The 23878-nt window shown below is 44.9% G+C and overlaps 1 protein-coding gene across 2 annotated transcripts in view; it reads right to left on the bottom strand.

The window, feature by feature from the left end:
* Positions 1–2679: 2679 nt before the first annotated feature.
* LRRC8A (leucine rich repeat containing 8 VRAC subunit A) overlaps positions 2680–23878 on the bottom strand; it is a 25957-nt gene continuing 4758 nt past the window's right edge. The window contains exons 1-3 of one of the 2 annotated variants that reach the window (XM_070758607.1): positions 23793–23878; positions 11494–13657; positions 2680–4763 (exon numbers count right to left, since the gene is read on the bottom strand). In XM_070758607.1, coding sequence (XP_070614708.1) covers positions 4488–4763; positions 11494–13650 — 2433 coding nt within the window. In that variant the 5' untranslated portion in view covers positions 13651–13657; positions 23793–23878 and the 3' untranslated portion in view covers positions 2680–4487. The remainder of the gene's footprint in view (positions 4764–11493; positions 13658–23792) is intronic. The other variant, XM_070758608.1, reaches the window with a different exon arrangement.

Here is a 23878-nt window from a genome sequence, read left to right as displayed (position 1 = left end):
TCTAAGGCAGAACCAAAACTGCGTCTCCTGGTAATTGGCCCAAAGTTGCCTCCCATGCCTAAGGTGGTACTAGAACTCACCATATCCTGGTGACTGGTTCAAAACCAACCAGCCTGTTTTCATGCCTTAAAGCAGGACCAGAACTCACCAGAATCACCCAGTTTCTGGCTTGGTGCCTTAACCACTAGACCAAACTGTCTCTGATCCCCCTAAGATTTAAAAAGAAGAAAAAGAGGGGGCAGAGCTTATTTTTGTTTCCATTTTTGTTGTATGTAATAAATTAAATTAAAATTGTTCTCATTGGAATTTCCCTAGGACTGCCAAAAAATCCAATTTAAACTCCCCCTCCTCTAGGGGTTTAGAGTCACGCAGTTATATAGCTGTGGAGAATCAATCTTTCTTTCTTTTTCTTTCTCTTTCTTTCTTTCTTCCTTTTTTTCTTTATCTTTCCTTCCTTTCTTTCTCTTTTTCTTATTTTTTCTTTTTTTCTTTTTCAAAATTGTTCACGTTTTCTAAATTTCTTGGATCTCCCCCCCCCCCTTCCTAAATTTAGGAAAACCTCCCCCCACCCTCCCAGGAAGCCTGCAAAGCCATTTGTAACCCCTACTTGGCTGGGGAGGATGGGAATTGTTGGGAGTGCAGCATGGAGCGCTATCCAGAAAGTGGTTTTCCTGCCAGGATTCCCCCGAAGACCCCTGGACGGGACAGATATCGAAAGAAGACAAAAAACCCGATCAACTTTGACCTCATCAGTTTTCTCCGAAGCGGCGCAGTTACCTTAAGAGCATCTCTGGAGGAAGACGGTACCGGTCAGCCGGTCACCTGGCTGAAAACCTTCCAGGCAGCTGGAAATGGGAATGAGAAGGCAGGGGGGGGGGAAAGAGGGCAGGACCAGCAGTCGAGATGGGAGACGCCGGGACTTGTTCCCCCACATTCCAGAGATGGAGAACAGACCAAGCCTGGGAAAGTGGCCGGGCCAGTTTTTCTCCCTCGTTAACAACTTTCCTGTTATTTTATTCCACCGCGCTCCTAGTCACTCTCCCAAGCTAGGAAACCAGAGCCATGCAGGTAAATAAAGTGGTCCCTCTACTTACGAACTTCATTCGTTCTGTGACCAGGCTCTTAAGTAGAAAAGTTTGTAAGCAGCAGCAATTTTTTCCCATAGGAATCAATGTACTGTAAAAGCAAATAATGCGTGCGATTGGGGAAACCACCGGGAAGGGGAAGGCCCTGTTTCCTCCCAGGAGATTCCTAGAGAGGCCCCACAGAGGCTTCTCCCTGCCTTTTCCAGCCCCGTTTCCTCCGATTCCTAGAAAGGCCCCATGGAGGCTTCTCTCCGCCTTTTCCGGCCGTTTTCTCCCAGGAGATTCCTAGAGAGGCCCCATGGAGGATTCTCCCCACCTTTCCCGGCCCTGTTTCCTCCCAGGAGATTCATAGAGAGGCCCCACAGAGGATTCTCCCAGCCTTTTCCGGCCGTTTTCTCCCAGGAGATTCCTAGAGGCCCCACGGAGGCTTCTCCCTGCTTTTTCCGGTTACAGTTTTGGAGGCTCGGGTTTGTAAGTGGAAAATGGTTCCTTATCTAGAAAAGTCCGTAAGTAGAGGCGTTTTTAGGTAGAGGTTCCATTATATTTTATTATATTATATTTTATTCAACGCGCTCCTGGTCACTCTTCCAAACCAGAGCCGTGCAGGTAAATACTAAGTCTAAATAGTCTCCCCCCCCCTGCCTGCCTTTCAGAGACGAGGGAGGGTCTCGCCTGAGATGATTCCTTGGGTTACAGTTTTGGCTCAAGTTTCAAGGTTTCTTTCCTCCGACAGGCACCCAGGTTGTGGCTATTCCTCCCATTCTTCAAAAACTATTCCTTCTGACCAGGACAGACATATGGACAGCCCGATGACAGATAACAGATTGGTAGATGATACATAGATGAGAGGGGGTGGAGGTGGTAGGTTGACAACAAAGAGAAAGAAGTAAATGTCTGAAATGGTATAGAGTAGAAAAATAGAATAGAATAGTAGAATAGAATAGTAGAATGAAATAGAGTAGAAAAGAAAAAAATAGAATAGTAGAATAGAATAAAATAGAATAGAAAAGAGGAGAAAAATAGAATAGCATAGAATAGAATTAAATAATAGAATTGAAAACAAAAGATAAAAATAGAATAGAGTAGAAAAGATGAGAATAGAAGAATAGAATAAAAAAATAGAATATAGAAAAGAATAGAATACTGTAATAGTATAGTAGAATAGAGTAGAAAAGAATAGAATAGTAGAATAGTATAGTAGAATAGAATAATAGACTAGAATAAAATAGAAGAACAGAATAGAATGGAATAGAATTCTTTATTGGCCAAGTGTGATTGGACACACAAGGAATTTGTCTTTGGTACAGAGGCTCTCCAACTTCTTTGGCAACATAAAGAAAAAAATAAAATAAAATATATTCATCAAGAATCATGAAGTATCCATAGGGTTAAAGTGGCCAGGTTTGGGGACCCCTAGTCTCAGCCAAAGTTAACCCTGATACATCATGGTTTCTCAGTGCTGTTGTCAACTCTAAATAACCCCAAGGGGAGACGTACTACAAAAGTGAAGAACGTTGGGGGAATCTCTATGGCCCCCCACCCCATTTCCCCTCCCCATGGCTGGTGATTTAAAGCAGACCACGAAGACCCCTCCTTGGGTGAGGATATCCAAGAGTAGCTTTATTTTAAACGCAAACAATGCCTGGATAACATCGCTTCTTCGGGCGTTGGTAGCATTGCAGAAACCCTTCCTAGTACGGCGGAGGAAGCTTGCCATTGGCTCTGTCCCATTGGCTGTTGAAAAAGGGGGGCGAAGGGAGAAGAAGAGGGGTGCGCGTGTGTGTGTCCCCCACTTTCCAGGGGTTGGCCAAGCCCGACCTGCCAGCAGCAGAGCCCCCCACCCCAAGAGATGACAACCAACCTTAGCTGACCTTCTTCAGACACCTGAGCCTACGCAATTCATTTCCAACAGGACGGAGCAATTCTCTTCCAGATGCAAATAGGTTAAGTTTTAAGATATGTTAGTGTATATATTGGTGTGTGTATATATATATATATATAGGAATTGCACGTTCAGTGAGTCCAAGTCCTTCTGGGTAGGGCCAGACTCTGACTCCATCCTGGCCGAGAACTTTGGGGATATAATTCCTCGCTCGCTTGGCAGGTGGAATTTTCCAGTTGCAAAACAGAGATGGAAAGTTTAGGCCACGGGGGTGGGGGGCAGGGAGGGCTATTAGGGGGTTTGTTAAAAAAAATAAATCAATTTTTCGCTGGAGAATAGTGCAAATTCGACTCCTTCCTCGCTTCCTTGCCCAAGAAACGCTTCCCTCTCTAACACTCGTATTTTCAATCACGCCGTTTTAAGACCTGGTGCGACGTTGAGCCGGATCACGGAGGCAAAAGTCCGGTCTCTTTGGACAACAGAGGCTTCAAAAACGAAAACAAGGGGAAAACAGACCAGCTGTTATTTTAAAAAAAACATAAAGGGAGCAGGGAAGTCTTAAATCTCCTGGAGAAAGATGCTGGTAGCAGGTTAAAAAGAAGAAAAGAAAGGCTACGTTAAGGGTTCCGGTTTAGTGTTTTTGACCGTCGATGCCCCTGTTTCTTCTCAACTGTGTTTTAAGTCTTTATAAGGAATGTCAAATGTCGGCTTAAAAATTAACAACTTCCCCCTCCCTGCCCACTCAGCGTTGAATGGTCTTTGGGGTTTTTTGCAATGGCCAAAGACTTTTTTTTTTAAACGGAGAAATAAATCCGGGCTGCCATCGTCCAACGTGGAAATCCATTTGATCTCACACTCGAGAGAGAGATTTCTGTGGGAACCACAAAGCCGTCGAGATTTGGGGGGAAGTCTGGCGTTTTGGAGGGGAGGGAAAAACTGAAAAAAGGGGTTTGAAAGTCAGACTTTTGTAAATTGAGGGTTCTAAAGTACTTTTTTAAAAAAAAATATGCCACTGCGAACAACGAAAACAACAAAAAAAGAAGAAAACAGACATGAAGGGTGAATCTTTTCCGATCCCTCATTGCCGGGAGTTTAGGACATATTGTATTGGTGGCTGGACAGCTGGACGCCTTCCTCCCCTTCGGATGGGGTGCGGCCCTCCAGGAGAGGTCCCGACCCATGGAAATGCAGCAGGATCAGGCCCTCTGCCCCAAACACGCAGCTGAGCACGCCAGCCCTGGCGGAAGGAAGAGCGCGGTGGGCCGATATCTCTCTTCCAAGGTCTGTTGCGTTCCTCCTCCTCTCGTTTCCCCAGCCGCTCCCGATCCTCCGGGGCTGTCGGTCAGGGAGGGGAGCCATGCCCCTCGGGGGGGGAGGAGGGTCTCCAGAGCAGGGGCCCAGGGGAAGTGGGGTGAGCCGAGGGTCCCCCGGAATCCCCTTGGCCAGAGGCAGGAAATGGACAAGCCTGCAGCCCCCCCCGTCCCCTGGCTGAGCGGAATCTGCTTTGTCCGGCCGGGGGTTCAAGCCTGCTCCTTGTCGGCCCTCCACAGCCTCTCCTTGACCTCCAAGGGCAGCGTGTTGAAGAGGTCTTCCTCCACCACCAGCCCGCTGCGCTTCAGCAAGGGGCAGTCGCCCAGCTCCACCGGTAGGCACTCCAAGCGGTTGCCGCGCAGTTCGATCTGAGAGAGGTTGGCCAGCTCCCCCACCCGGGACGGCAGCGACTGCAAGACGTTGTTGCCCAGGTGTAAAGTCCGAATTTTCCGGCACTGGAACAGCTCGGCCGGGAGACCCTCGATCTGCAGGGGGGGGGAAGGGGGGGGAGAGAAGAGAGACAGAGAGAGTCAGGCTGTGCTTAGACAAGGCATTGAAGCCAGCACACAGTCCGGTTTGCAGAATCAGAACACAAATGAGTTCAAATCTCACCACCGGCTCCAGGTTGACTCAGCCTCCCGCCCTTCCTAGGTGGGTCAAATGAGGACCCAGATATTTGGGGGCAAGAGGCTGATTCTGTAACCCGCTTAGAGAGGGCTGGAAAAGCACTAGGAAGCGGGATATAAGTCTAAATGCTATTTCTATCATGCTTCAGCTTGGTCTGTCAATTGCTATCTCCTATCTCTCTCTCTCTCTCTCTCTCTCTCTATCTATCTATCTATCTATATCACCTATATCATCGATCTATCTCTATCTATCTATCTATCTATCTATCTATCTATCTATCTATCTATCTATATCACCTATATCATCGATCTATCTCTATCTATCTATCTATCTATCTATCTATCTATCTATCTATCTATCTATCTATCGCCTGCCTGTCTTCGTCTGTCTGTCTGTCTGTCTACCTATCTATCTACCTACCTACCTACCTATCTATCTATTTATCTATCTACCTACCTACCTATCTATCCTTCCATGGTGGGTCAAATGAGGACCCAGATTGTTGGGGGCGGTATATAAGTCTAAGTGCTATTCCTTCCATCCATCCATCCATGGTGCACAGGGGTTAGAACGCAACATTGCAGTTTAACTCTGCCTACTGCCAGCAGTTTAATCCTGACTGGCTCCAGGTTGACTGGGCCTTCCGCCCTTCCGAGGTGGGTCAAATGAGGACCTCAATTGTGGGGGCCATAGTCTGGCTCTGTTAAAAAGGGCTATTGCTAACATGTTGTAAGTCGCCCTGAGTCTAAGGAGAAGGGCGGCATAAAAATTGAATAAATAAATAAATAGAAGTCTAAACGCTGCTCTTTGACACACAAGCACAGTTGCAACCGGTCTTGCTAATGCTAAGCGAGGCAGTTGTTGTGTGAGTCACACTTGCCATTTCATGAGTGTTGCAATCTTCCTCTGGGGAGGGGCTCCAGCAAAGTCACTGGCAGTTGTCATAGGAAGGGTGTAGAAGCAAATAGAAGCAAATCCAGCTTCCTCCCCCACCCCCCCCACCCCCTCCCCACCCCCACCGACTCTGCTTGCCAGTTGCCAAGCACCCAAATCTTGATTGTGTAATGTTTGTGCTGGTATTAAGTTCAAGAACTGGTTCTATGTCAAGAACCACTGTAGGATACGGCTGGAAGAAACACGGTGTGGGTTTTCCACTTGGGGGCAGGGGAAGACTTCAGGGGCAAAACTGATGCCTTGAAAACTTATGAAAACTTTTAAAGCCACGCATTGGAGCTGTTAAAACTCCTGTGTGAAACAAGCAAAGTCAATGGAGAGGTCAGATTTAACCGTTTCCCCCCACTTTCTTTCTCTTGGCAAGAAAACGAGGCTTTTAAAAACTGGGGAGGGGGGAGAGAGGCTCAGATCCCCCAGTATAGTTGGCCTTGGGAGTTGGAAGGTAAGGAAAATAAATGGTTTCCAAGCAAACAAAGACAGCCTAGAAAACATGCATAGACTCCAGGGAGGGGAGAGAGAGCTAGGAGGGTCCGTAATTAATCTATTGTTGCTTTGTTGTCATGGAGTTAATGAGATCAACACATCATTTGTGGGAGCCACAACAGACACCTTCACAGAGGAGGAGGTGAAGGATGATCTGAGGCTAACAACCAGCTTGGGGTTTCCCAAAGCAACATTTTGCTAAACTGTGCAATGGATGGACGGATGAAAGGAAGGAAGAGGGAAGGAAACAAGGAAGGAAACAAGAAAGAAAGAAAGAAAGAAAGAAAGAAAGAAAGAAAGAAAAAGAGGAAGCAAGGAAGAGACAAGAAAGAGGGGGAGAGAGAGAGACAGAGAAAGAAAGAAAGAAAGAAGATGGCAGGAAGGAAGGAAGAAAGGAAGAGACAAGAAAGAAAGAGACAAGAAAGAGAGGGAGAGAGAAAGAAAGAAAGAAAAAGGAAGGAAGGAAGGGAGAGTCAAGAAAGAAAGAAAGAAAGAAAGAAAGAAAGAAAACAAGCAGAAAGGGGCACAATTAAAGTACAGTATAGCGACAATGAAAGAAGACAAAAAATCTTAAGATTTTGCAAACTTTTTAGAACAGCGGGAGAGGGACGAGGCAGGAAGGGAAGTGAGTAGGCGAGAAAGAGAGAGAGAGGGATTTTTTTGCAGACTATATTTGAAGGAGAAGCAAAAAAAAAAACCCATCCATGGGGCATTTTAGTATCTGGAGTTCATAAATCAAGGAACTAATTTAAGGCAGTGAGTGGAATTTTTTTTTTATTTTTTTTTAAAGCTGACTTTAACATTTTAATTGCAAGTGTTTCCTTTATAAAATAATAATAATAATAACAATGCCTTTATTTTTTGCCCCAAATATTTAGATTTGGAAACATGGAGGGGAAACACTCACAATAAACATAATAATAAAAGAAGCAACAACGTTGTTGGTTAAGTCTAGTAGTTAAGGCACCAGACTCTGAGTTCGAGTTCTGCCTGAGCCAGGAAAACCAACCGGGTGACTTTGAGCTAATCGGCATGAGGCCGTGAGTTCGAGTCCTGCCTGTGGCACGAGAGCTACTTGGGGGATTTGGGGCTGGTCCCTCTTTCTCAGCACAGCTCGTTGTTGCGTGGAAAGTAGGGGGAGAAAGGGGTGTTGGGTGGGTTCACCACCTCCAGTTATTTTTAAAAATACAATATAGGCAGGATACAGATTAATGAGCCGGGGTGGCGCAGTGGTTAGAGTTGCAACACTGCAGGCTCCTTCAGCTAACTAAATAGCTGCAGTTCAGCAGTTCAAATCCCACCACCGGCTCCAGGTTGGCTCAGCCTTCCATCCTTCCCAGGTGGGTCAAATCAGGAGCCAGATTTTTGGGGGCAGGAAGCTGATTGTGTAAATCGCTTAGAGAGGGCTGTAAGAGCATTATGAAGGGGTATATAAGTCTAAATGCTATTGCTATTATCTATCCTTCCTTCCTCCCTCCCTCCCTCCCTCCCTCCCTCCCTCCCTGGGTCAAATGAGGACCCAGATAGTTGGGGTCAAATATGATGACTCTATAAACCGCTTACAGAGGGCTGGAAAAGCCCTGTCAAAGAGTATATAAGTCTAAATGCTATTTTTATTGCTAAATGAAAACTAAGGGATTAATGAATTTAGGGAATTAAGACCCAGTGGTCCAGCTCTGCATAAAGTACCTTAGAAAATAAAAGATCTGGATGGGCAGACTTACAGGTAAATATTTCTTTAGGGTAACATTTGCAATTAAAAAAGCCCTAAATTGTCTCACTTCATCACCCCAAAACTAGCCCTTACATAGAGAATCGCCTTTATTAAATCTCCTGTTTGCTCGTAGTGGCTTTTTCAGAGAACAAACCCCCACTCCCTACTAATACTGAGGGTGTTATCTAGTTTGGTAATGGAAAGTCTGCAAGATGGCCTTTCCGGTTCAGGGAGACCAAGGAGCTTCCACCCACCTACAGGTTAAACTTAACAGGTGCCAACAGGTGACTCTAGAAGGGCTTTGCCAAGCAGGGTTCCCCAATTGAGTGCCCCCCTCTTTTGCCCCCCTCTTCCTTGATGTCGGACTCCCAGTTCCCAGATCAGTAGCAGTTCCAACACGGCCCGAGATTGCCAAATTAGAGGAACCAATTTGCAGGAAAAAAGATTTGCTAGAACTTTTAAAGCCTTTTTTTCAAAAGGAAAGGGGAAAAAAATGAAACCCTTTTTCCACGAAACAAAAGGACATCTCCCATCTCCGGCCAGCCTCTCGTGAGAACTGGAGTTTTGCCCAGAACAGGGGAAATGAGATGAAAAAGGAAAGGAATGAGCCTTTTTTGGCTTAGTTTGCAAAACAACCTCCAGCGGCTGCTGTTCCTCCTTTTTTCCCTTCGTGGAGAGTAAAAGAAAAAAAATATTCCATATTTATTTACCTTTTTTTTGGAAATTGCAAAGACGTGGGCAGCACTGCCCTGTCTCTTAAAAAGACAAAAAATTAAACACACTGCTCAAAAAAAATAAAGGGAACCCTAAACGAACACACTATAACTCCAAGTCAATCAAACTTCTGTGAAATCAAACCGTCCCCTTAGGAAGCAACACTGATTGACAATCAATTTCACCTGCTGTTGTGCACATTCAACTTTGTACAGAGCAAAGTATTCAAGGAGAATATTTCGTTCATTCAGATCTAGGGTGGGTTCTTGGAGGGTCCCCTTGATTCTTTTGAGCAGTGTATTTTTAAACATAGAGGGGGTTTTAGAATATAACTTAACTTAGATTTCTATGTGTTGAGATTTTTAGAGTATTTTATTATTAGATTTCTTCATGTTTTGTAATTGTTTGCTGTAAGCCGCCGTGAGTCCCAGGAATAGGAATCTGATCAATCAATCAATCAATCAATATCAAGGGTTTTTTCCAGGTTTTATGATTTTGTGGAGCGTTTGTACTGAGGAAGGAACTTGATAAAGGTACAGGCAGACCTCCACTCAGAAACATAGAAACCTAGAAGATTGACAGCAGAAAAAGACCTCCTGGTCCCTCTAGTCTGCCCTTATACTATTTCCTGTATTTTATCTTAGGATGGATCTATGTTTATCCCAGGCAGGTTTACATTCAGTCACTGTGGATCTACTACTCTTTCGGTGAAATATTTTCTCACGTTGCTTCTGATCTTTCCCCCAACTCACTTCAGATTGTGTCCCCTTGTTCTTGTGTTCACTTTCCTATTAAAACACTTCCCTTCTGAACCTTATTTAACCCTTTAACATATTTAAATGTTTCGATCATGTCCCCCCTTTTACTTCTGTCCTCCAGACTATACAGATGGAGTTCATGAGGTCTTTCCTGATAGGTTTTATGCTTAAGACCTTCCACCATTCTTGTAGCCCATGTTTGGACCCGTTCAACCACCATACAACCACAACTGAACCCCCAAATTTCCAAGTAAGGCAGTTGCCAAATGAGTTTTGCCCCATTTTACGACTTCTTTGGCCACATTCATTAAGCAAATCATTGCCGTTGTGAAGTTAGTCACAAGTCTATTAGTTGACTTTGCTGGGTCGGAAAGCGGGATCTATATGACCCCCCCAGGACACTGCGACTAATATTGTACCTTAAATTTAATACTTTAAAAAAAATTAAAAGAAGAAAAAAGCCATGGGAGGTTGACCTCCATAGACTTGGAATCCGACCTTCCAATTAAAGAATTGCTCACCTCACCCTTTCAGCCTCTTTTAGGGAGGAATACTCTGAAAAATACGGTTTATATTCACACACATATATAATACAGGGCTTTAGTTTCGGGCTTGACAATTACACGAACAGCAGTGAGCTGAAATAACACAGCTCTGTGTCCCTTTTGGGCTCTGTTTACTTCTTCAGAGCTTAAAATAAAAGGAGAATGGGACAAGGTTTCACAGGAACTTGAACTGACCATGTTATCAGAGCTGCCGCTGCAAAAGTAAATAAGATTTTGGCACGATTAAAGTAGATTTATCAGGGAACAGCCTCGCTACCAGTCTTTTCAAACGGAAGGACTTGTCGAGATTTAAAAAAAAGAAAGCTTGTTATTTTATGCCGCAGGCCAGGATTAAATTTAATCCAGGAACTTTTTGGGGGTCTTTGTATTTTTAGCCACTATGAACTAACTCTCTGGGATTCTGTGCCGGCATCAGGACTCCGTTAACAAAACTGAGAAGCGACAGTTATCGGTCATTACGTTGTTATCATTATTACCTTGGTGGGTTTTATGTCTTTAACTTTATATCTTTGTACTGATATTATTGTGTAAACCCTGAGTCCACTGCACTTCTGCAGTGGGCTCAGGGTTTACACAATAATATCATACATATATATATATATATATATATGTAGATTGTTCTGAGTTCGGGTTTTGCCCCGTGTAATATTTTGAGTGTCTATACGACATTTCGGTGAAATCACATTCACCATCATCAGGCTGAAGTAAGCTTCGTGCTGCTGTAAATATAGTCTGTACCCTAGAGGCTAAGGCCACTGCCTTACAAGCCCCAGGTTCAAATCCCAGTAAGGGTGAAGCTACCTGATGAAGGCAAATAAGCCCAAAATAGATCTATAGTCTCCCATCCTTTTCATTATCAGCAAAATGTCTCTCTCACACATACATGCAACATGTGTGTGTATACATACATACATACGTACGTATGTACATCTATCTATCTATCTATCTATCTATCTATCTATTTGTCCTAAAAGATCAACTATGGTCTTCACAGTTGAAATTAGTAGAGGACTAACGAAAGCTGAGTCCTTTAAGTAGTTTTAAATGAATTTTAAATGTTCCAGAGATTGCAACGGCTATTGCCTCTTTATTCATTCACATATGTGTGTGTGTGTGTGTGTAACATATTTTGCTGATAATGAAAAGGAAGGGAGACTGCTGTAGATCTATTTCTGGATTATTTGCCTTCGTCAGGTAGCCACAGCCGTATTGCGATTTGAACCTGAGGCCTCTGCCTTGTAAGGCAGTGGCCTTAGCCTCTAGGCTACAGGCTTGTCTCCTGTATCGGCTTGTAACATGGAAGGGTTATGTGAGATTTATATATATACATATCTTAACTGCAAAATCCACATAGAATTTTATCATGACCCCCCACAAACACCCACCCCCCTTTCCTTACCCGGTTGGCCGTCACCGCCAAGTTCTGCAGGTTCTGGAGCGCCCCGATCTCGGCCGGGATGCAGGTCAAGAGGTTGTGGCTGAGGTCCAGGTAGCGGAGCTTCCGGCAGAAGAAGAGCTGAGTGGGCACCTTCTCGATCTTGTTGCGGTTCAGGTAGAGGCGCTCCAGGTTGGTCAGGTTGCCGATCTGCACGGGGATGTAGGCGATTTGGTTGTACCACAGTTTAAGGCAGGTGAGGCGGTGGAGGTGCTGGAAGCTGATGATCTCCTCGATGGTCTTCAGGTTGTTGTCCTTCAGGTCGATCTCCTGCAGGTTGTGGAGGCTGAAGATGGAGTGTGGGATGCGCTCCAGGTCGCAGCGGATGAGCTCCAGCTCCGTCAGGTTCACCATCTTCTTCAGGCTGTTGAGGACCATGAGCTTGGTGCCTTCGTTGTTGATGGACAGCTTCTGCAAGTGGACGCCCACGTCCGTCACGACCTGCGGCAGCTTCGTCAGGTTGCTCTTCAGCCTCAAGACTTTGAGCCTCTTCAGCTCCCGCAGGCCGTCGATCACGATGTACCGGTTGTTCTCCGCGCTCAGATTCCCCGTCAAGTGGAGCTCCTCCAAGGTCTTCAGGCTGTAAATCCACAAGGGGATCTCCTTAATGTCCGTGAACTTGATGTGCAAGGACTTCAGGTTCTCCCGCAAGAAGGCCAACGCCGGGGCCTCGATTTTAGCCGCCGTGTGATACAGCCACAGCTCCTTGAGGCTGGTCAGCTGGGCGATGCTGGGCGGGATGGTGACGTCGGGGATGAGCTCCAGCTTCAAGACCTCCAGCTCCAGCAGGTCGAAGACGGTGTCGGGGATGCCGCTGAGCATGAAGAGGTGCAGCTCCAGCTTGTCCTGGGAGTTCTTGGTGATCCTCTGCCGCAGCTTCTCCAGCGTCCACTCGTTGTTGAGGTTCAGCTGCCGGAGCTTGTTCTCGCTCACCTCCGAGAGGAAGACGGCGAAGCGCTTGGAGTAGAGAGGGTCGTACTGGTCGATGAGGTGGAGCATGAAGGCGAAGTCGTTCTTGACGTCGGGGATGTCGCTGTAGCTGCTCTCCTCCCGGATGGACTCGAAGGAGTACTTCTTCAGGGACCTCCGCAGCATCCACCACAGGGTGTACATGCAGATCAGGCCGTAGAGGACCACCAGGCTGATGTAGAAGGACGCCAGGATCTTGAAGAGGGTCGCCAGCGGGTGGGCGCAGCGGTACATGCGGTAGCCCGTCAGGCTCTCGATGTCCACTTTGCAGTCGATGTCGAAGGTGATGTTGTTGACGTAGTAGACCGTGTAGCAAATGATCAGGATGAACTTGATGACCTTGATGATGGTCTGCCTCATGTAGAGGCGGTAGACGATGTCGCCTTCCTCCACGTGCGTCCGGAACTTCTTGACCTTCTCGAAGAGCGCTTTGGCTTGCTCCCCTTCTTTCTTGTCCAGGACCCCGTTTTCCGTCCGGTCCACGATGCCCTGCTCGATCCGGGACTTGGTCCGTTGCAGCATCGGGGCGGTGGCTTCCACGTCTTCGCTGAGGTTGGAGGACTTCTTCTCCATCGAGCCGTTCATCTTCCCGAAGGACGGCTTAGGGTCGCTCTCCTCCACCACCGTCTCGGACAGCGCCCGGGTGGTCCACGGGGAGTCAAAGCACTTCAAGAGGATGGAGACAAAGTGCTCCAGCTTGGAGCTAGTCCTGGGGAACTTGAACCAGAAGTTGCTACAAGCCAGGAAGATCAGGGTGTGCAACAGGACGAGGTAGGGGAAATACTTGGCGAACCAGTGGAGGCGGTTTTCGTAACAGACGGCGTCCACGTAGTTGTACTGGTGGCGGTCGAGGTCGTACTTGATCCCCGTGGGCCCAGGGTCCAGGGGCGCCCGCAGGGAGGCGTTGTAGTACCCCGAGTCTACGTTGGCCGCCGTCCACTCGCGGGAGGAATCGTTGCAGGCGTCTTTGGTGATCCATTTGCAAGGCAAGCAGATCATTTTGTCCTGGGTGACTTGGAGGGTCCCTCCAAAGACTGCGATCATCAGCATCACGATGGAGATGTAGTCCGTGAAGACATCCCACCAAGGCTTCAGGATGCGGTAGGCCGGCTGGGTATCGGCAAAGTAGCGCAGTTCCGTGACGGGAATCATGGCTCACCTGAACGAGAGGGGGGAAACCATCAGCAGGGGTGACCAACACACGTCAGGAAGAGTTATTTGTTCTGAATCCCACTTATAGTTATTAATTCAGCATTACGTACGGGACCGCCTTCTGCCGCATGACTTCCAGCGACTGGTTAGGTCCCACAGAGTCGGCCTTCTCCAGGTCCCGTTGACTAGACCAGTGTTTCCCAACCTTGGCAACTTGAAGATATTTAGACTTCAACTCCCAGAAGTCCAGATATCTTCAAGTTGTCAAGGTTGGGAAACACTGGACTCGACAATGTTGCCTGGCAGGGCCTAGGGGAAGAGCCTTCTCTGTGGGGGCCCCAGCCCTCTAGAATCAGCTCCAGCTCCCCCCCCCCAGAGCTTCGCACTGCCCCCACCCTCCTCGCCTTCCGTAAGAGTCTTAAGACTCACTTATGCCACCAGGCCTGGGGCTATTAGATTCCAGCCGCCCGGCTAACGAATGCTATGTATGTTGTTGTTTGAGTGGGAATGACTGACTTTTAATGTAACTGGGGATTTTAGGTTAGATTAGTTAGTTGAAATTAATTGGATTTAGGACACTGTATTGTATTGGGTTTTTTTATAGGTTGTAAGCCGCTGCGAGTTCTCGGAGAGAGACGGCATATAAATCCAATCAATCAATCAATCATCAATCAATAAGGCATAAGGTGTCCCCAAACTTTGGGCTTTGAGTGGGCCGCGGAAATGGCGGCTGAGCCCATATCTGAGTACCATGTCAGCCCCTGGCCTTCTCTTCGTTGGCCTAGATCTACCTGATTCCTGTAACCGTTCTTCCTAGGTTTTAGCAAAGCACAAAACAAGGATGGAGACAATGACCCCACTCAAAAGCCCATCCATTCCCTTCCCATCTTGGGAGAAGACGTCGCCCACCAGGACTGGTTTCCATGAGAGACAACCAGACGTTTCTCGGGGTGGTTCTGGAGACCTCACCTACGGATCCAATTGAACCGGTCCAAAGATGGGTTAAAAAATGGTGGAAGATCTGAAGCATAAAACGTATCAGGAAAGACTTCATGGACTCAATCTGTCTAGTCTGGAGGACAGAAGGGAAAGGGGGGACACGACCGAGACATTTAAATAGGTTAAAGGGTTAAATAAGGTTTAGGAGGGTTTAAGTGTTTTTAATGGGAAAGTGAACCCAAGAACAAGGGGCCACAATCCGAGGTTAGTTGGGGGAAAGATCAGAAGCAACGTGAGAAAATATTATTTGACTGAAAGAGGAGTAGATGCTTGGAACAAACTTCCAGAAGATGTGGTTGGTCAATCCAGAAGAACTGAATCTAAACCTGCCTGGGATAAACATATATCCATCCTAAGATAAAATACAGGAAATAGTCTAAGGGCAGACGAGATGGAGCAGGAGGCCTTTTTCTGCTGTCAATCTTCTGTGTTTCTATGAAGAAGGAAGGAAGGAAAGAAGGAAAGAAGGAAGGAAAGAAAGAAAGAAAGAAAGAAAGAGAAGGAAGGGAAAGAAAGAAGGAAGGAAGAATCCACAGTCACTGAATTGAAACATGCCTGGGATAAACATAGATCCATCCTAAGATAAAACACAGGAAATAGTATAAGGGCAGACTAGATGGGCCAGGTCTTTCTCTGTCGTCAATCTTCTAGGTTTCTCTGTTTCTGTGTGGTTTAAGAAGGGCAGGTACATCTGAAAGAATGACCGGAAGGCAGAAAGTCCCATCGAGAACTTAAAACAGAGGCTGTTTTGACTTTAAGAGCCGGGAGAACATTGGGAGGAAATGACCTCCGTGTGAGATGCCCTTGAAGGACCTGCTTAAAAAATAAAAAAGAACAGAGGATGAAAACAGGCCCGGTTCTCCTGTCTTGTCCCATCAGATGTTCTCAGCCTCTCCACCTTGGACCTTTCTGGTTTCCTCTCCTTCCAACCCAACGCCAAGGCTGGACTGAGTCACCCATTGCTTTTCTCCTCCTCTTTCTCCTCCTCCAAAAAGCCTTTTAAGGAGCTTGAGACTGTCTTGGAAACGAGACCCTATGGTCAAGGCGGATGCTTTGTCTGCAGAAGGGCCGGTTTCCTGTTTGACTTAATTGTGTTTAATTAAAGAACTCTGGGGGGGGGGGATATATATATTGGGCCGAGAGGCAAATAAGGAGATGTGATGTTCCTTCAATACACCAGGGTGATTCGACACAAAAATATGTAACCCTTCCCTGGTGCAGAGCTGAAGGAATTGGATACTGTAGCCTAGAGGTTAATTCTCTGCCTTACAAGGCAAAGGTTGCAGGTTCAAGTCCCAGTGGGTATGGCTAGCTGATGAGGCCAAAATAAGGCCGAAATCGATCTATCCTAGTCTCCCTTAATTTTCAAATTCAGCAAAAAAACATATATATATATATATATATATATATATATTATATATATATATATATATATATATATATATACTGTATATAATCAGAAGGAAGGACAGAAGGGAAAGGGGGGACGTGATCGAAACATTTAAAAATGTTAAAAGGTTAAATAAGGTTCAGGAGGGAAGAGTTTTTAATAGGAAAGTGAACACAAGAACAAGGGGCCACAATCCGAGGTTAGTTGGGGGAAAAGATCAGAAGCAATGCTAGAAAATATTATTTGACTGAAAGAGTAGTAGATGCTTGGAACAAACTTCCAGCAGACATGGTTGGTCAATCCACAGTCACTGAATTGAAACAGGCCTGCAATAAACATAGATCTACCCTAAGATAAAATACAGGAAAGAGTATATGGGCAGACTAGATGGACCAGGAGGTCCGAGTTTTCGGAGAGGGGCGGCATATAAATCCAGTAAATTGAATTGAATTGAATTGAATTGAATTGAATTTTTCTGCCGTCAGAAAAAGTTATGTATTTATTTATTGTATTTATATGCCGTTCATTCCAAAGCGGACTCAGAGCGGCTAACAAATGCGATAAATACAACAGTATTAAAAATACAATCACAAATACATAATAAAACCAGTAATAACGATAAATAATAACTTTAGAAGAACCATACACACATAAAGCAGTCAATCTAATTCCAGGTCTGCCATAAAAGCCAGGTCTTAACGGCTTTCCAGAAGATCGGTAGGGAGTACGAATCGCTTGAGGCAGTTGATTCCATAGGGTCAGAGCCACCACAGAGAAGGCTCTTCCCCGAGGTCTGGCCAACTGACCAGGTTGATGTGATTGCATTTTTTGATGGTTTTGTCTCAAACTTATTCCGTTTTTTGGGGGGTTTTTGCAAAACCGCAGCCTTAGCAAACCATCAGTTCAATTGACAACTGTTGCCAAAAAAGTCGTAAAATCAGGTGGAACATGGGAACAATCCATTTTACAATCATAATGGGCAGGTTCCATTATGGCGTAGATCAAGGGCTACCTTGATCTACGCCATAAGGAAAGCAAGTAGGATGCTTGGCTGCATAGCTAGAGGTATAACAAGCAGGAAGAGGGAGATTGTGATGGTGAGACCCCATTTGAAATAACATTGTGTCCAGTTCTGGAGACTTCACCTACAAAAAGATATTGACAAAATTGAACAGGTCCAAAGACGGGCTACAAGAATGGTGGAAGGTCTTAAGCATAAAACGTATCAGGAAAGACTTAATGAACTCAATCTGTATAGTCTGAAGGACAGGTGGAAAAGGGGGGACAGGATCGAAACATTTAAATAAGTGAAAGGGTTAAATAAGGTCCAGGAGGGAAGTGTTTTTAATAGGAAAGTGAACCCAAGAACAAGGGGACACAATCTGAAGTTAGTTGGGGTAAAGATCAAAAGCAACATGAGAAAATATTATTTTACTGAAAGAGCAGTAGATCCTTGGAACAAACTTCCAGCAGACCTGGTTGGTCAATCCACAGGAACTGAATTTAAACATGCCTGGGATGAACACAGATCCATCCTAAGATAAAATACAGGAAATAGTATAAGGGCAGACTAGATGGACCAGGAGGTCTTTTTCTGCTGTCAATCTTCTCTGTTTCTACCTGTCAAGTCAGCCTTAATCTGCTTTATTGGGGCAGAACCAGAAGATGCCAAGACTGAAGAAACATTCACTAGTAGAGGGTTTCGTTTTCTTCCTGCAGGGATTATTAATTTCACTTCTAGTTCCCCCCTCCCCACCCTCTTTTCTCAAGGATAAAGAGACAGAAAATTTAAAGCAAAGCGCTCTAGGATCATAAACATGCATCCCTGCAAATTTCTAGTTTTTTTAGCAAACGGCCGTAAGCTTCCCTTCCCCACCCACCGCTCTGTGTAAAAGCTTTCCACGCCCCCTGAAATAAATCGCAGCTTCCAACATTCAAAAGTCTTACTTCGGAACACAAGGGAGGCAAAGAGAGCTGCAAAAAAAACACCCCGTCCCAGTTTCAATCAGCTGACAGGTTTGGCAAGCCCAGCCTTATTTATTTAAACTTATGACTGCAGGGAAAACCGCTCCTTTGCCTGGCCCACTTTCATCTCTCGGCACCAACAATTTCAGGCCAGTGGGAAGAACCCCTGGAAAGGAACTTTTCATCTTCAAGGTCCAAAGAGCCTCAACTAGTTTGGCATTAGACTGAAACGGGGCTGGAGAGATGTTTCCACTCAACTGACAATTAGTTTATTATTTTATTTATTTATTACTTAGATTTGTATGCCGCCCCTCTCCGAAGACTCGGGGCGGCTCACAACATGTAGAAACAAATCATAAGCAATCAGACAAATTTAAAATATTTAAATATTTAAAAACCCCATATGCTAACAGACACACACACAGACATACCATGCATAAATTAAACGTGCCCAGGGGGAGATGTTTCAGTTCCCCCATGCCTGACGGCAAAGGTGGGTTTTAAGGAATTTACGGAAGGCAGGAAAAGTAGGGGCAGTTCTAATCTCCGGGGGGAGTTGGTTCCAGAGGGCCGGTGCCGCCACAGAGAAGGCTCTTCCCCTGGGGCCCGCCAACTGACATTGTTTAGTTGACGGGACCCGGAGAAGGCCCACTCTGTGGGATCTAATCGGTCGCTGGGATTCATGCGGCAGGAGGCGGTCTCGGAGATATTCTGGTCCGATGCCATGAAGGGCTTTAAACGTCATAACCAACACTTTGAATTGTGACCGGAAATTGATCGGCAGCCAATGCAGTTCCATTCATCATCATCATCATCATCATCATCATCATTATTTATTAGATTTGTATGCCGCCCCTCTCCGTAGACTCGGGGCAGCTCACAGCAATGATAAAAACAATATACAATGACAAATCTAATAGTTAAACTCTAAAATAACAGTAATACATTTTAAAAAGTCTAAAAAACAAGAAACCCCAATATATAAAAAACATACCTACAGTCCTATCATACACAGAAAACTACATTCATACAGGGAGTCCTCATCTTACGAACATAATTGAGCCCCAAATTTCCGTTGCTAAGCGAGACAGTTCTTAAGTGAGTCCTGCCCCACTTGATGGCCTTCAGTCGTTGAATGAATCACTGCAGCTGTTTAAGCGAGCACCTCTGGCTTAGCCCAGCGCTAACAGGGGTCTATTCAGGCGCAAGCGTTTGCAAACCCATCTGTTAAACCTTCTACATTTTGGTTTCATGGTCCAACTATTGTTCTTCCTTAATTTTTCTCAATTTCCCAGCTGGAAGATCTTTCCTCCTGGACACTTGGCAAGATTTCGAAAGGGATAATTTCTTTTTTTTGGTCCAACAGTTATTTGATTTATAAACATCATTGTCTCTCTCTCTCCTTCTCCTTCTTTCTCCCTCACTCTCTCCTTCTTTCTCTCTTTCTTTCTTCCCGTCACTCTGTTTCTTTCTCGTCTTCACCTTCTTTCTCTCTTTCTTTCTTTCTCCACCTTCTCCTTCTCTTTCTTTTTTTCTCTCCTCCTTTCTCTTTCTTTCTCCCCCTTTTTCTTTCTTTCTCTCCCTCTCCTTCTCTCTCTCTCTCTCTCTTTCTCCCCCCTCTCCTTTTTCTCTGTCCTTCTTTCTCCCCCTCTTTCTCATTCTCTCTTTCTTCCTCTCTTTCTCCCCTTCTTTTTCTTTCTCTCTCCTTTCTCCCTCTCTCCTTCTCTTTCTCTCTCTTTCTCCCTCTCTCCTTCTCTTTCTCTCTCCTTTCTCTTTCTCCCCCTCTTTCTCTTTCTTCCTCTCTTTCTCTCCTTCTTTCTTTTTCTTTCTCTCTCCTCCTTTCTCTCTCTTTCTTTCTCCCTCTCCCTTCTCTTTCTTTCTCTTTCTCTCTCTCTTCCCCCCCTCCATTAAAACAGTGGGTGGTCTGTTCCCCCCTCCCCCCAAATGAGAACTTTTGCAATGCAACTTTTTTTCGTTTTGTTTTTTGTTCCAGCACCGGAGAAATAGATGGGGTGAGTTCAATCAACATATTTGTGGCTTTTTTGTGGGGCAGTCTGGAGGGTGAGCTGGCAGGAATTGTCAAGAGCTCAGACAACATCTCCTTGGACCTCAGATTGTGCCCTCTTATTCCTGTTAAAAACACTTACATCCTTATTTAACCTTTTAACATATTTAAATGTTTCGATCATGTCCCACCTTTCCCTTCTGTCCTCCCTTCTGATTATATATATATATATATATATTCCAGGGTTCTTTAATTAAACACAATAAAGCCAAATCCTTACTAATTATGCTGCTTTTCCTACAAATGAATAAGCTGGTTTACACCCGATGCCACAGTCTGATTATATATGTGAAAGGGTTAAATAAGGTTCAGGAGGGAAGTGTTTTTAATAGGAAAATGAACAGAAGAACAAAGGGACACAATCTGAGCTTAGTTTGGGTGGAAAGATCAGAAGCCATGCGAGAAAATATGATTTGACTGAAAGGGTAGTAGATGCTTGGAACAAACGTCCAGCAGACGTGGTTGGTCAATCCACAGTCACTGAATGAGAACATGCCTGGGATAAACGTAGATCCATCCTAAGATCAAAATACAGGAAATAGTGTAAGGGCAGACGAGATGGACCAGGAGGTCTTTTTCTGCCGTCAATCTTCTATGTTTCTATGTTTGAAGAATGAAAGGAAGAAGGAAAGAAAGAGAAGGAGGGAGGGAGGGAGGGAGGGAGGGAGGGAGGGAAGGAAGGAAGGAAGGAAGGAAGGGAAAGAAAGAAGGAAGGAAGAATCCACAGTCACTGAATTTAAACCTGCCTGGGATAAACATAGATCCATCCTAAGATAAAATACAGGAAATAGTACAAGGGCAGACGAGATGGACCATGAGGTCTTTTTCTGCCGTCAGGCTTCTAGGTTTCTAGGTTTCTGTAGAAATGTAGACGGATCTGGCTACATTAAGCAGAGAAACCCTTTTTCAGCTCAATGCAAAGCGATGCAAAACGCAAGCTAAATGAAAACCGCCCCGTTCCCCTCCTTCCTGGAATTCGACTGGAGGGGAATCGTAGCCCTTGGCAGCCAGGAACAAGGCACACCGATGCGATGACACAGCCGCCAGCTGTGCTGCTTGTGCATTACAAAAGTGCCAAGTCACCGTTGCCTTGTGCATTAACCTTTCAAGGGCAGCATTTTTACAATTCAGCAGCGAAAGGGGTCACAGGTGTGGTGGTGCAGGACAGGCTGGGTTGACAATGGGGGCCGGGGGGGCTTCCCAGCATAGAAACATAGAAAACATAGAAGACTGACGGCAGAAAAAGACCTCCCGGTCCATCTAGTCTGCCCTTATACTATTTTTTGTATTTTATCTTAGGATGGATCTATGTTTATCCCAGGCATGTTTAAATTCAGTTGCTGTGGATTGACCAACCACGTCTGCTGGAAGTTTGTTCCAAGGATCTACTACTCTTTCAGTAAAATAATATTTCCTCATGTTGCTTCTGATCTTTCCCCCAACTAACTTCAGATTGTGTCCCCTTGTTCTTGGGTTCAGTTTCCTATTAAAAACACTTCCCTCCTGAACCCTATTTAACCCTTTAACATATTTAAATGTTTCGATCATGTCCCCCCTTTTCCTTCTGTCCTCCAGACTCTACAGATGGAGTCCATGAAGTCTTTCCTGATACGTTTTATGCTTAAGACCTTCCACCATTTTTGTAGCCCGTCTTTGGACCCCTTCAATTTTGTCAATATCTTTTTGTAGGTGAGGTCTCCAGAACTGAACACGGTATTATTCCAAATGGGGTCTCACCAGCCCTCTATATAAGGGGATCACAATCTCCCTCTTCCTGCTTGTTATACCTCTAGCTATGCAGCATGAAACCAGGATCTGTCCCAAGTCCAGAATTTCTTTCATGGGATGATTCTGATCTTCGGCTCTGCAAATTCCCCGTTTTTAAGAACATTTCTAAGAAGAGCCGTGATGAATGGGGCCAAAGCCCATCGAGTCCAGCATTCTGTGTCCCACAGTTGCCCCCCGATTGTCCATGAGCAGAAAGAGAAGGCAAGACCCTCCCTTTCCCTTGACCCCCAACAAATGGGACCCAAGGGAACCCTGCCTGCCTCAACCCACAGAGAGGCGGCACATGGACATCCGTTTCAATCACCACCTATGATACACTTGGCATCCACGAATCTGTCTAATCCTGCCTTGAAGCTCTCCAGGCTGACAGCTGTCACGACCTCTTCTGGAAGAGAATCCCATCAACCAAGGACCCTCTGGGGGAAGAAATATTTCCCTTGATTTGTCCTCACTCTCTCACCTATGAGCTTTAGGGGGGGGGCCTTCGTCCTAGTATTGCGTGATAGAGAAAGGGATTTTTCTCCATCCACCTTTTCTATCCCATGCCTGATTTTATACCCTTCGATCAAGTCCCCCCTTCAACGCCGTCTTTCAAGGCTGAAGAGACCAAGGCGTTGCAACCTGGTATCCTAAGGGAGGGGGCTCCATTTCCTTCATCATCCTTGTTGCCCTTTTTTGCACCTTTTCCAGTTCCATTCTCTCCTTCTTGAGATGCAGTGACCAGAACTGCACACAGGACTCCAAGTGTGGTCTCACCATCGATTTGTACAGAGGGAACACAACACTTGCCGACCTATTTTCGATTCCCTTCCTAATCAGGAATTTGCTTTGGTTTTTTTACTGCTGCTGCTCCCTGGGTTGACCTCTTCATTGAGCTGTCCACCAAAACCCCAAGATCCCTTTCTTGGGTTGTCTCAGAAAGCTTGGTATTTTTTGCAGCACACACACAAACACACACAAACACCCCTCCCTGCCCGTAGAGATGTGTGAGAAGAACAGAAGCCACTTGCAATGTTTTGCCTTCCGCGAGGTGTTAATAGTAGTCAGTCATTAAAGAAGCTGAGATTTCTCTGCCCCGAGCAAAACTACGCACAGCCTTCAATCTCGAGGAAATCCAACACGGCCTTTGTATTAGCTAATAGCTTTTTAAATACATATAAGAAATTTGAGTAACACAGAAATGGAAAGAAAAGGAAACACCAAAAGATGTAGAGGTATTTAAAAAAATGATAGAATGTGCAGAACTAGCCATGATGACAAAACGTTTGAACAATCGAGCTGAAACAGAATTTTATAAAATATGGGATAAAGTATATGAATGGTGGAATTCTAAAAATAGTATTAAAAATTAAATAAGTAAGAATTCATAACTGTTTGAATTTATTATTCTGAAGGTTTATAAGATAGAGTGAAACAGTTTAAAAACAATATAAACATAGAATTTTTCTTCTGTTTTCTTCTTTTTTCTTTATAGTATGATAAAGTTAGAAGTGTTATTTTTTATATTTTATTTTTTGAATAAGTATATGATATTTTAACATAAAGAATATAGAGTTAAACTTAACAAGAATGTAATGTGCATGTGTGACATTTCTGTATGGATCTGATTATAGTGAGGGTTTTTCTGTATTAGTTAGACTTCTATGGCAAGCGGAGCAAAGGTAGCTCCATAAATGTTTAATGTTGTTTGTTTTTGTCTGTTTTTTGAAAAATAATAAAAAAAAAATTATTTTTTTTAAAAGAAATTTGAGTAACTATTCTTGTCTGGATGTCAAATGTAAAGGAGGCAGCATTGGATGGATTATGAACACCGAATTTAAAAAAATGAATTATTGCAATGTATTTCAAGATTGATGGCATGTTATTTTGCATATGTGATTGGAGTGAAAAAATACAAAATTCCTTGACGAAAGAAAAGAGGATGGATGGCCTTACCAGACCGGTCATTCCCGGGATGCTCCCCCCCCTCTTCCAAAAAACGTTGCTTCTCCTCTACGCTCTGCTATCTGCACTTCAGCCGC

Source organism: Erythrolamprus reginae, chromosome 8 (assembly GCF_031021105.1).
Source record: "Erythrolamprus reginae isolate rEryReg1 chromosome 8, rEryReg1.hap1, whole genome shotgun sequence".
NCBI classification, from domain to species: Eukaryota; Metazoa; Chordata; class Lepidosauria; order Squamata; family Dipsadidae; genus Erythrolamprus; species Erythrolamprus reginae.
The sequence above is the reverse complement of the archived record's forward strand: the minus strand, read 5'-3'. Positions and strand labels throughout refer to the sequence as shown.